At 47.2% G+C, this 13,502-nt stretch overlaps 2 protein-coding genes across 2 annotated transcripts; both read right to left on the bottom strand.

The window, feature by feature from the left end:
• Positions 1–11,122: 11,122 nt before the first annotated feature.
• On the bottom strand, positions 11,123–12,047 carry LOC147974376 (uncharacterized). The gene has a single exon (XM_087519460.1). It carries the CDS (start codon positions 12,030–12,032, stop codon positions 11,247–11,249), a length of 786 nt encoding a protein of 261 aa, XP_087375586.1. The 5' UTR covers positions 12,033–12,047; the 3' UTR covers positions 11,123–11,246.
• A 270-nt stretch (positions 12,048–12,317) lies between these two features.
• On the bottom strand, positions 12,318–13,259 carry LOC147974375 (uncharacterized). The gene has a single exon (XM_087520024.1). The coding sequence runs from the start codon at positions 13,257–13,259 to the stop codon at positions 12,333–12,335; it is 927 nt and encodes a 308-aa protein (XP_087376150.1). The 3' UTR covers positions 12,318–12,332.
• Positions 13,260–13,502: the final 243 nt, after the last annotated feature.

Genomic DNA, 13,502 nt, shown 5'->3' with positions numbered 1-13,502 from the left:
ATAAACACTTTCTACATAGCTCAAAATGTCAATAAATTCCCCACCCACCCAAATGGAGATGTTGCGTCACTGACAGCACATGTCAGAAACAACCGCGGGCAACAGAAAATGACAAATGTAGTCGTGCCCAATAGTCATAATGCTTGAGGCCAATCTGTAGATCTCTATAGTCAGAAAATTACAAATGTAGTAGTGCCCAAGAAATAAATTTTATCTCTGCCGGCACAACGTGTTGCCCAATAGTCAACGCTCGTGTAGTCGTGCTTGGCACAAGGGTTTAGGACATGACCGAACGGTAAAATTACAAATGCTATCTTAAAGCATTCACAATCAACTCTGCTTGAATTCTCGTCTAATGGCTTCGATACTATGAATTCAGCGGCCTTCAGGCTGTGTACCCCTTTTGTACTAATGCTTGAGGCCAATCTGTAGATCTCTATGCATACTTCAGATAGGTCTGTATGTCCTGGAGGAATAATCCTACTCTTGGGGCAGACCAAAAGCGCCATTTATTTCTTGGTCGGTGATTGGTATTTTCCTAGTTTGATCTAGTGCTAAGATGCATTGCTCAGGGTCTACTCTGACCATCAGTGAAGAACTGAACTTCAAATTGAGCTTGTGTGTTATTTTCAATGCATGAGTTCCCCGAATCCAGTCTCGGTGACAAGCCCGCGTTTGAAGTTGCTAAACTGTGAGACAACACAACAAATTTTCTGGATCGATATGCGAGAGGTAAGAATTGCATCAGCCAGAACATTCCTGCCAGGATCTTCGACGCTATCAGTGCTTGGGCTACCTGCGTCTTGAAGGGAACTGGTTACGCTACGCATAGGGGAAAATACTCTGTGTTGAAATATTTCGATTGAATCAAATTGGTTGAGATAAATCAGCATCTATTCGAACATATCGAGTTGCAGCCCGTGATAAACCAGGACTAGGCAAATTGATTTACGGATCTAGCACAAAAATAGTTAAGCAATTGTCTGTTTAGCTTCTGTTTCTTTTGAAAATAAAATTAACAATAAGGATATTACAGACAACATCGCAATTGAAAGCACAAACAAACAGAGGATGACTCAAGTCAAATCCCAAGCCCCCAGCCACAGCCGGGCTGACTCCTAGCACACGCCAAGAAAATAAGAAAGCAGCTAACCAATTCTGACAGAAAAATGACAGGTTGCAAGCACAAACAAATAAATCTGATATCACAATAAACACTTCCTGCATAGCTCAAAATTTTGATAAATTCCGCACCCACCCAGATGGAAATTTTGCGTCACCGACATGTCTAGAACAGGGTCTCCAGACAATGAAGAAAGGAACTCAAGAACAGGGTCTAGAGGTCCGTAATACCGACCCAACTTTCCACAAGTTATGATCTTAACAGAAGACAACCGCGGGCAACAGAAAACAGAAGGTGGGTACTACAACCGACATAATACATATAGTTCATACAGAGTTTTAATAATACAGCTTGTATAATAGACAAGCCGGGTAGAGTAGGCGGTGAGACAATGAAGAAATGAACTCCAGAACAGGGTCTAGAGGGCCATAATAATCCTAAAATAAATAAAAGACAGGCAAAGGAAGGGGCAGACCAGCAGGCATGATAATCCACTACCCCCTCCACTAATCCATCCATGCAACCTCATGAAGAAACAATCATCATGGCGTCGTCTTCTTTAGGATCTTCAACATCTTTAGCATGCTTCTTGCTAGGTCATTTCATCAACGGCACCCCTGGTCGTTTAGGCATTTGCTGTGTACCTGGCATGTCAAATTCCACATGTCTTCAGTAATAGTTTGGGAAAGAAGAAATGGTCCACAAATAACCAGCGCTAACACAAGCATTAATTACTCTCCATGCTGAAAGACTACTGAAAAAGCCCAAACTTGATAGGCATGTGCAACGCTCGCCCTATAAATGAATTACTACTCCTACATGTCACAAGATAAGTGTGAATGGCTGTGGTGAGAAATTCACAGTTAGCAACCCCCTCCCCCTAAAAGAATTTGCTGGCATTTGACTTAATGGATAGTATTATGACCTATGGTATCTTATTTCGGTGGATTTATCCACCCTAAACCCCACACTGTCAATGTGTGTGAAATGATGCTGCCGTCACCCACTCCACCAAGAAAAGAAGAACATGCATGAATCTGGTAGTTTAGCATGTATCGTTGGAAGTAACAGACAGCAAGGCAGGGGTTACAGTGAGTTACCTGGCACGGGTTGGAGATATGCAGAGATCCTACTTGCGTCGTAGCCCTCGGCTACACAATAAGTCCTCTGAGCAGGGAACTCCACCACTTGCTCAGCAGTCTTGTTCTTCATGTCAACAGCAAGCACCCACGCTGTGTGTTGCCTTGGGCTGAAGTCAATCTTGGCGAGGAAGTAAACAATGGCATCATTCTGCAGGCTGAGTGTGGGGAGGCCAACGCAAACAGACGACAAGGAAGGGAAGGTAGCGACGGTACCAGCCGCATCAACCTTTATATGGTTGGAATCGAGCTTGCATTCCATGTGCCAGGACCGACGGGCCTTCTTGATGCTCCATGCTGTGGTCGTCCAACGACAGGAGGGGACCTTAGAGGAGCTTGTGTTGTCGGGCTGAAGCAGCATGGCAACATACTTGATGGTGTTGCCAAAGACCGCAATGTCGCGAACAGACCTTGGATTGAAATCCCCCTCGCCGGGTTCGGAAGGCAGCTTCAGGTAGCGAAGCTTGGGGCGTTTGGCGAGAACGTCACAGAAGACGATGTTGCGCCAGAGATCCACCCAAGCCACGGTGCCATTGCTTCCTCGGATGGTGAGTGTCTTGCTCGGGAGGTGGATTTCTGGATATGATGAACCCATCATCACCGGCTTGTTGCTCCAGGTCTTGATAGCAGAGTCATAGATGCAGAGGTGAGGAGATTCTTTACCCCAGAAAATGTAGGATTGTGCGGCAACGACGAAGTCGGCCTCGGCCTCGGCCCCTCCATGTACATGGGGCCGTAGGCTGACGTGCTTGCTGGTGTTTTTGGAGCTTTTTTTGCTGGGCTTGCGCATGATGGCGAGCGAGAGAGGGCTGAGTCGGTGTTGGAAGCCGGGTTGCGGGAGTTGGTGAAGTTTGCGGGCGAGGGCGTCGTAGACGAAGTATTGGCAATTTTAGGGACGCAAGTGATCAGTCGGATAGTCGGGGTCGGCGGTGGCGACGCGTAGGAGGACGAGGCCGCCGTCAGTCTCGGTGGTCAGGATGTAGGGCGCGACGGGGAACTCGGTGTGGTCCATGTGGGAGGCGTGGACGCAGAAGTAGGAAACGTGCGGCGGGGCGACGGCGCAGAAAGTGACCTGGAGTCGGCCCCTGAGATTGGGGGCCCCGGCCACCATATCGATGACGGCGGTGGTGGCGTTCTTGCGGTCGGCGAAGTAGGCGCGTGGATCGATGAGGACGAAGGGCGGCCGCTCGCCGCCGCCGCCGTCGTCGGGGTAGCCGTAGGCGGGAGGAGCCGGTGGCCACTGCATGTCCTTCTCTTTGCCGCCGCCGTCGGGGTAGCCATTGGTTGGCTGACGGGGACCTTAATTAACTGAACACGGAATGACGGAAACATATATATGGTCAGGTGCGTAATGCATTTTCGTCCATATGCATGAGGAAGATCTGATCCTGGGATCAGACTCCCCCCGGCGCCAATTTCGGTGTGGCATGGGTCCCATATTAATGGGACCCGGTAGACGCATGTAATGTTCGGCTTTAAACAGAGGATGTTACCAGATCACAGTTGTCTGTCTTTTGATGCTAGTATGGAGTGAGTATGTTGCTTCTTCCTCTCCGAGACTGTCCTTTCCAGCTCCGTGTAGTTTGTTCTGGAATTCAACTTTCTCATAACTCAGTTTCTATGGCTCTACTTTCTTCGGAAAAAAATGCTCCTTGTTTCCGGGCCACAAGCCCATGTTCCGTTTCATTTCTAGTTGATCCATTTCGTAAGGTTGATCAGAAGCAAAGGCATACTACTTTACTAGTAAAGTAAGCTGGTCAAGTCAAATTCCCGGAAAGTAAAGTTGATATATTATTCTGAACGACTGCTTTTGTGTTGTGATAGTGCACAAGCATATTCTTCTGTATTTGTGAGTCACCTCGTCTCGATCAGTCTACTCTCTGGTCGTTTTGTAGGCACACATCTGAGGTACACATACAAGGAGGGATGGCCCATACAATATAGCGAATACCCATTGGCAATGCCGCAAGAGTTCAGGGACGGCCGTAGCTAAATTTTCATTGCTAATCTTACATGTTTGTGGTCTTCTTTTTTTCTTTTTGTCATTAATCACTAACAAAAGAACTCGTGCGTTGTAACAGGAGCAAAATCACAATCGCCTTACCCAATGGCTCAAAACCACATTTTAGTGCATCACTGTGTGTGTGTGTCATTGAGACATTCCACAGAGCACCAGTCGTGTAAGTGTAATGTATGTACAGTCTTAATAAACATAAAAGGTGCATGTATGTTTGCATAGTACTGCTTATAAATGACATGTTCATTGTCATCCATTGGCATCGTTCAAGCTAGCTCGGCCCTAGGCGTAACTTGCTGCTAGCTTCGCCACTGTTGTCATCATAAGAGTTAATTGATTCAAATATCCAGATTAACTTCCTGATTAATTCACAAAGTGTAAAGAGCCATTACCTTCATCAGTTGATATATTATTGAGAGCCTAAAATCATGAGGATCATATGTATGTACACAAACTGAATAAATTGATGAATAAATAGTTGAGGTTTATTTGATAAGTTACCAGATTTTTGTTAGGATTAAAAATTCCTTCTAACCTTGCTCGCACCCAGAGCTATAAAACTAAAAGTACAAATCAATTTTCTTTCAGAAGTAGGAAACATAATAAACGGATTTGCACTTACCATGCCAGCACAAGTTTTATCTTTGAGGAGTGTGCGAAGAAGATTACCCTAGTTACATCAGGTTAATTGAATATCATTTACTAAGCTTAATCAAATAGCAATGTTTTGTTCAGTAATTTACTTTGAAACTTAATCCTTCCAAGCTGGATTTAAAACGCAAGCATTACACACATTTTTTTCTGGCAAGGGCACCATGTGGAGAGAGGTTGCAAAGTTCTAAACTATATGCTACTGCAATGAGATAATACCAAAAATAGCAGATCAAATAACATTTAAGTACATGATCTCCTAGAGCATATATTTATAAATACAAGAGACATACATTTGCAAGTGTTTCTTACTGGCAAAACCTACGTTGCTAAAAATAAGTAGACCTTGCTTTACCAGTATATAATTCAAATTGCTTAGAACAAATAGCAAGATTAGTAACCAGATAGTGTTTCATATTCTTTTTCTGTGTGTAGAGAACATCTAGGTGAATAACCTTGTGTACAAACTATCAACCTTTTTTCTGTTAGCAAATTGACAGGAAATAATGAAAAAAATTCATTTCCATTTCTGTTTTGCAAATTTTCATTTTCGTTTTCATGTTCCTCTCCGTTTCCATTTTTCGTCCGGAAAAGCAAAAAGTTTCCACTCCATTTTCATCCATGTTTTTGGTCATTGGTTGGACAGCATTTTAAATAGGTACAAAACGGTAATAAGGGTGCGAGCGTATGCCTTAATATGGTCGCTCTCGCTACGTAGAAATGATTTCGTTTTTAATGACAAAAATACTTCTCTTTGCAAATTATTTTCCGTTGTACGCACTTGCTTCGTACGTAGTCTATGCTACAACGTGCGGAGTACCAACCATTGTTCAAGGGGGTGTGTAAGTGGTTGGAGCAGATGGCTACGAAGGTTTTTACCCAACATGGATGACAACATAATCTCCGAATCGATCCATCATCCATTTCGACGTAGGCATAGTGTCCAGAAGACCACTCCACAAGCAAGACGCTCTCCATCGGAGGCCCCAAAGGCACCGTCGCCTGGGTGGATCTCTGGGACGACATCATCTTCTGCGACGTGCTTGCCAAACGCCCCAAGCTCACCTACCTGAAGCTGCCACCGCCCATCATGCCCGGCCCCCACGTGGGGTATGGCGAGCCAAGGGCTTTCGTGACGTTGCCCTCGTGGACAACTCCATCAAGTATGTCGAGATGTTCGTTCACCCCGACAGCAGCTCCTCCAATTCGCAGCATCATCGTTGGGAGGTCGCAGCATGGAGCCTCGGAAATACCAGCGACCCCTCGCCCAAGGATTGGCGCATGGTTTACAAGCTCGATTCCGCCCATATAAAGGTTGATGGTTCTGGTGCCACGGCTGCCCACCCAACCTTGTCGACTCTACACGTTGGTCTGCCCACCCTCAGCCTCCAGAATGATCCCATTGTTTACTTCCTCGCCAAGATTGACTACACCACAATGAGACACACAGCTTGGGTGCTTGCTGTTGACATGGAGACCAAGACCGTTAAGAACGTGGCCGAGTTTCCTGCCAAGAGGACTTTTGGTTTTTTTTTTTTGCGGGGTAAAAGGGATTGTATTACTCAAGAGCCAAGAAGGTCCTCCCTACACAAGCTAGGGATATTGTCCGGGCCGGAGCGAAGCCAGACCATAGTACGGTCTTCCGTCCTTCCAAAGTTCGCCAACGCATGGCTTACATTATTCTGCTCTCGAGAAATATGAATAACATGACACTCCCTTTCACTCATAAGATGCTTCACTTCCGAGACCACCATGGCGTACTGTGAGCGGTCTTGTCCTGAGGCATTGATCAGTTGCACTACCTGTAGACTATCGCACTCGACGATAAACGGCAGCTCCGTTCATTGGAGGGCCAAAGCTATGCCCTCCATGCACCCAGCCAGCTCGGCATGTAGAGGGTCCGGGCACGACCATAGCGAGCGACACGCGGAGAAAATAATGGCCCCTTCCTAGTCACGGAGCACCATTCCCGTCCTAGCCCTCCCGTCATCATGGGAAAAGGAGCCGTCGGCATTCAGCTTCGTCCAGTTGGCGGGTGGGGACTCCATTTGTGTGCTCTTCGTGGCACACCTCCCACTTGCGATATAGGCTGCTCTGCACCTTCTTGTTGGATGGTCATCTTCCCTTTGTCCCAATCTCCCTGTGAATACTGCTGGATCCCGAGCAGTGAGGTTACGTAGCTCTGCAAAAAGCGGCGAGATACCTCCACAGGCGGCGCCGGTTTGTCATGAGTGATCTCGTTGCGCACATGCCAACATCTCCACAGCAGCATAATCAGGCGCAGCCGGTCCCCTTCATTGCTTTCTGCAATTAGGTTCAGGAGCCACTCCGGGCCGGTGTTCCGGACTGACTCGATGTCCGGTATACTCCACACCTCCGCCATAGTCCGCCACAAATGCACCGCCCGAGGGCACCTGCAAAACACATGAAAAGTGTCCTCGCGCTCGAGACCACATAAAGAGGACTTTTGGTTTAACCAAGGGCTATGTCGCAAGTAGGATCTCGGCATATCTCAAAAGTGTAACTGATTGGAATCGCTATATCAGATACCTATAGATATATAGTGTAGGGTTTAGGGTGGATAATCTGATCTTGACCTAAACAAACACTGAGCAGTCATAGTAATACCTGTGCTGCAGATGCAGCATAGGATAGGAGATACGACACTACAGCTATATGTATGTATGCTTGAGATCTCAGCTACAACTGTACTATTTGCGTATGCTTAAAAAACTACAAATATACGTTCCCCTCTTTGAAACGAAAAAGCAAGCTACAGCTGTACGCGTGTTCCTTTCTCAAAGGTTGGTTTTTTTTTAAACCATAACTTCCAACCACTACCGGACTCGCGGGCTATGCCTACGGCCACGGGCCGTCGGCATAGGCCCCTAGGCCGTCGGCATAGATCTATGCCTACGGCTGCCGTCGGCATAGCCCCGTCGGCGTAGATGTCGTCAGCGTAGTCTTGTCAGACCATCGGCATAGTATAGCCGTCGGCATAGGGGCCTATGCCGACGGCCTGACGTCAGCTGTCGGCATAGTATAGTCGTCGGCAGTGTTTTTTGTCTGACGGCAACGGACGGCGCCGTCAAAAGCGCTGACGAATCACGCAATGCCACGTGGCAGGGCTATGCCTACAGCAAAGCCGTAGGCATAGATGAATCTATGCCGACGGCTTTGCCATCGGCATATCTCTGCCACGTGGCAAAAGCGCTGACGAATCACGCAATGCCACGTCGCAGGGCTATGCCTACAGCAAAGCCGTAGGCATAGATGAATCTATGCCAACGGCTTTGCCGTCGGCATATCTCTGCCACGTGGCAGCTCCTGGTTTCTCTGGCAGCAGGGCTATGCCTACGGCAAAGCCGTCGGCATAGATTTTCATATATGCCTACGGCTTTGCTGTAGGCATAGATGTGCCACGTGGCAAGCCCTGGTAACTCCTGGGCGTATATATGCCGACGGCTTTGCCATAGGCATAGTTTTTTTTCCCTGTTTTCTCTTCTCCAATTCATTTGACAGCATTCCAAAACAGAACAATATGAAATTATGCAGAAATATGACAATTCATCATGTAAACATACTCAAGTTCATCTAAACATACTCAAGTTCACCATCATCATCTAAACATACTCAAGTTCATCACATCATCTAAAGATCATCATCGACGGAAGTTCATGAACATAAAAATAGTGCAAGACATGAAACATGATAAAAGTAGGAATATGAAAGGCATGGCACGATGGCCACATGCACGGAATCATCAAGCAAGAGCATCTCCGCCAAAACCACCACCTCCGCCATAACCACCACCACCTCCGCCAAAAGCACCACCTCCGCCAAAACCACCACCACCACCTCCGCCAAAACCGCCATCGCGACCACCACCACTCTGCCAGATCGGAGTGACTGGGGTCGACGGAGCAGGAGTCGAGCCACCGGTCCCCTACATGTTTCAGAAAAGATTCTAACGGTAAATATGATATGATAGTGTTTCATGAACGAGAACTAGTTTGCTAGTAGTTAGGCAAATGTACTAACCGGACCATCACTGCCTAGTGCCACCCATTCATCGAACATGGGCACGTGTGGGGGTTCTCCCGCAGGTGGTGGTGGGTGTCCCATTTGTGGTGGATCCGTGCGGTTAGTCCAAGACGCCAACATAGCCTGAATGTTAGTTAAACAAGCAAACTAGAAGATCAGAAGGAATGAAAGTGCAAAAATTTAGCTTGGTTTTAAGAGGGCAAAACTAACCGTCATCATCTGACGGTTGTAATCATCGTTTGCCTTCACTCGTTTCAAGTACTCCCGCACATCGAGATTCCTATGCTCGACAAACTCCTTATATGCCTACATAATTTAGGTTGTTTCTAAGTGAGCAATGCTGAAAATAAACTGAGAATGCAAGATAGAAAAAGATAAAGAGGAAGTACTTACAGCATGCTGGCGGGCTAAGGGAGTCTGTGAACGCCCCGTACTCTCTAACTGGCTCTGGTTGGTAGCCCGAAGCTGTGTGTACGAGATCGAAGGAGTGATCAAGCCGTCGAAACACGGATACCGGCCATTCTTCTTCCCCTGGATGGCCACCACCGCCATGTCGTCGATCTGAGACTGGGCGACCTCAGCAACAGGAACATCCAGATGCAACTCCTGATAGTGATGAATGTAAGACCCCAGGTGCTCCTCGGTCTTGCCGTAGTACTGGCTCTCGCCCTCCTTGCGATGACTCCGCTCGCGGGCCAGCTTCCACGACTCCATGTCTGAGAGCGGCCTCTTCAACTTGTCCTCCTACAACGTCAAATAGATGTCAGCCATACATAAGAACATGACGTAAAGAAGAACAAAAATGCATCATGCACATAGATATACCTTCATGGCCTTGAAGCCCCAGTGGTTCCTGTTTCCTTGGCCGTGTGTCCCGTCGTCTCCACGGTTAGCCCGGGCCTTGATGCTCTTGGCAGCAAACTCTGCATCGGCACCGAGCCACCTATCCACCAAACTCGCCCATCCGTCATGCCTTCCATAGCACCAACGAGGAACAACCTATGCAAATTTTGGAAACATGACATGTGAGCACGAAACATATAGTTGACTGCTTGAAACAATGAAAAGTTAGTAATAGTTACCATCATGAACTGCTCCTTGCTCAAGGTAAGTCGTAGCTTCTGCGCTTGAGTTTTGGTCATCTTTTGGTGCAGGTAGTAGTGGTAGTACTGCGAGACGGCAACCCAGCGCACCTCGTACTGCAACTGATGAGCTTTCTTCTTCGCAGCCGCAAGCAAGACCACGTCGGCTCTGGCCTTGTGCTCGTCAAGAACTCTATAGAGTTGCTGCAATCATGCATAAACCAGAAGCAAACAAGGCATGAGTTGAGTGATTCAATGATAAACTATGGACGAAACTGAAGACAAGTGATTCAGAAGAGAACTTACCCAAAATTTGGTGATCACAGCCTTAGCGGTCGTCCCGTACTCCGCATTGCTGCAAGCCTCGTAGTGGGCCCAGCTCGTGGCCAAAACCCGCTGCTGCGGGTCCCTGTCTGGCCGCGGGCAGAATAGGCCAGGCCAAAACTCCTTGAACAGGACAGTGATAAGGCCGTTCGGTTTACGTCCCTTTCCGCGAAGGATCCAGTTTTTGCAAAAGAATCAAATGATTGCCATGTGTACAATAAGAAAATGTTGTCATGTGTTGAAAATATGATTGAGAGGCACTTACTCTGTCCCCACAGGTTCAATGAGCCACTTGTGCTCCTCGATAGAAGGTGGTGTAGGTAGTCCGGCATTACCACGCAGCCACCCCTGCGAAGAACCCGGTGGCAAGTCACCCCACAACGCGGGATCAACCTCCCCTCCATCCTCCTCGGCCTCCTCCTCCTCACCCTCCTCCTCGGCCTCCTCCTCCTCCCCATCAGGAACATACTCCTCCTCCTCAGACTCAGAAGGTGCCTCTGTATAGGAGGGCATCGAAGAAGACCCTCCTATTTCAGACACGGCCCGGAGTTTTTTGCCCCGGTTGCCTCTCCCCCCACCGCCTCCTCCTCTAGGGTCTCCTCCCCCGACCCCTCCACCTCCCTGTGAGGTGTCATCCTCGCGTAGTCGGGAGGGAACCTTGTGGGCTCGTCCACTCCGAGTAAGTCCTTTAAATTTACTGAGGAAACTAGCGCCGCTGGACTTGCCCATGATTAGCAAACCTGCATTGAGAAGAGAATAAACAATTAGTAAGGATATCAATTAAACAAGCATACAGGAAAAACATTAATACCAGAAGAGCACATTAAGCATACTATTGTAATGATCATTAAAAGAACTTACATTTTCTAGAACCCATATGAATCATCACTATTGTAATCTATTTGTGGACCGGTCTCATCATCACTATCACGCATATCTTCTTCGTTGTCTGACGGAGGTGGAGGCTCTTCCTCATCGTCAGCGTCTTCATTTAACTTTTCAAGCATAATTATGTCTCTTTGATTCACAACTGCCTCACCATCAATCCGTGCGTCGTCGTCGTTTGGGTCCAGGTCAACATAACCCAAGTCATCATCCTCGTTGTTTCGGACCACGTCATCATGTTCCTCTTGATAGAACACTCCCTCATATGTCATGGGGTTTATGTTGTAGTAATCATCATCGTTCGGGTCCGGTAGCTTACCATGCGGCGACACCTTGAACACAACTTCCCAACCCTTTAGGTACTCTTTCTGGCATGGGTAAGGCAGATAATATACTTGTGTGGCCTGGGTAGCGGCGATAAAGAGATCAGCTCCGGCATAGACGGTTGATGGTTTAACTTCAACTAAACCAACAGAAGGCGTATGTCTCAGACCCTTTTTGGGGTCGAACCATCGGCATTTGAACACAGTGAGACTTAGGTGTTCGCGGCCACGTTTGAATGTAAGCTCGTATATTTTTCCTACCCTTCCGTAGTAATCTACTTCATTATCTCCTTCAGTGAAGACTCCGGTATTTATGGTTTTGGGATCAGGCCGACTGTTCTGGTGCTCCTCTGTATGGAAGCGATACCCATTCACATCATACTTTTCGCATGTCATGACGACAGGATCAAAACCCATGGAAACCCATCTCAATTCTTCATCCATTGATTCGGTCGGATCATTTCCCTACAAGTTTAATTGAAATTATAGGGTGCATGAGTTTAATTGAAATTATAGGGTGCATGAGTTTAATTGAAAGTGTGAAAAATTACTTTCTCGATGAACCACGCAACGAAATTTTTCCTTCCATCAGCACCCTTTCGGAGAAGAGCAAGTGCCTCCGCTTCAGAAGGAGGCAGCATTCCTGTCCATTCTTCTTCAACGAATCGACTACAATAAGAAAAGCGGTATAAGAACTAGGCAAAGTGAACATAACGAATTGACTAAAAGAATGGTGCAAAGGTATTACCTCATCCACTCATCCTCAACTTCCTTGATGTTGTGCAAGATATAGAACATGACATCCTCCCACTCATCTCGTGGCATGAGATAAGATTTCGAGCATCCAGCCCTACTACCTTGCCCGATGAATAGAGGCAACTTGGGTTTATACTTGGGTTCTTCTGTATTGTATCGAGACACCTTATTGTGCAACGTGGGAACATGGTCCGGATAGTAGGCTGTCCTGAGGTCTGCCACCTCCTCTAGGATAACTGCCTCAGCTATGGAAGCTTCAATCTTAGCTTTGTTTCCACATTTCTGTCTCAGATGCTTGTTTTGTCTCTCAGGGCCGTACTGCCAACGATTCTGCACAGGGCCCCCCAACAATACCTCGTTCGGGAGGTGCAAAAGGAGATGTGTCATCGGAGTAAAGAAGCCTGGCGGGAAGATCTTCTCTAGCTTGCATATCAACTCCGGTGCCTTCTTATGCATTTCTTTTATCTTCTCAGGACATACTTCTTTAGCACAAAGCGTGCGGAAGAAATGGCTTAACTCCGCAAGCACACGCCAGACACGCTCGGGAACATAGCCCCGAACCATCACCGGCATAATCCGCTCAATCCATACATGATAGTCATGACTCTTGAGCCCGGTCACTCTGCCCGTTGAAAGATTGACCCCCTTACTTATATTCGACGCATAACCATCAGTGAACTTCACGATGTGTTTCAGCCACTTGAATGTCTCCATCTTATGATCCTTTTTAAGTACGAAGTCAGCATCTGGCTTGAACCAAGATTTTCGACTGCCTGTGGGAGGCTGCATGTGTAGACGTGGTCTATCACAAATATTCTGTTGATCAACTCTAGCATTAACATTATCCTTTGTCTTATCAGGAATGTTGAGGATCGTGTGAAAAAGGGACTCTGCGACATTCTTTTCGGTGTGCATCACGTCTATGTTGTATGGAAGTTTGAGGTCCTTAAAATAGGGAAGCTGCGTGAAGGGGGTAATGTGAGTCCAGTTGTGCGTCTCACCATATCCTTCAAAAAATTTCCCTTTACTTTTTCCTTTGCCCTCGCCCTCGTCTTCGCCTGTGGCTTTGCCTTTGCCTTTGCTTTGCCTTTCCCCTCACCGGCAGGCTTAAGAGCTTTCAACTGAGCAAGCACATCCGCACCAGAAAACGTTGGAATC

This window comes from Triticum urartu, chromosome 4A (assembly GCF_056163025.1).
Source record: "Triticum urartu cultivar PI428250 chromosome 4A, HENAU_Tu73, whole genome shotgun sequence".
NCBI classification, from domain to species: domain Eukaryota; kingdom Viridiplantae; phylum Streptophyta; class Magnoliopsida; order Poales; family Poaceae; genus Triticum; species Triticum urartu.
The sequence above is the reverse complement of the archived record's forward strand: the minus strand, read 5'-3'. Positions and strand labels throughout refer to the sequence as shown.

Coding starts and splice junctions, on each gene's coding strand:
- LOC147974376 (XM_087519460.1), bottom strand. CDS start 12,032: ATGGATGAAGAATTGAGATGGGTTTCCATGGGTTTTGATCCTGTCGTC.
- LOC147974375 (XM_087520024.1), bottom strand. CDS start 13,259: ATGCACACCGAAAAGAATGTCGCAGAGTCCCTTTTTCACACGATCCTC.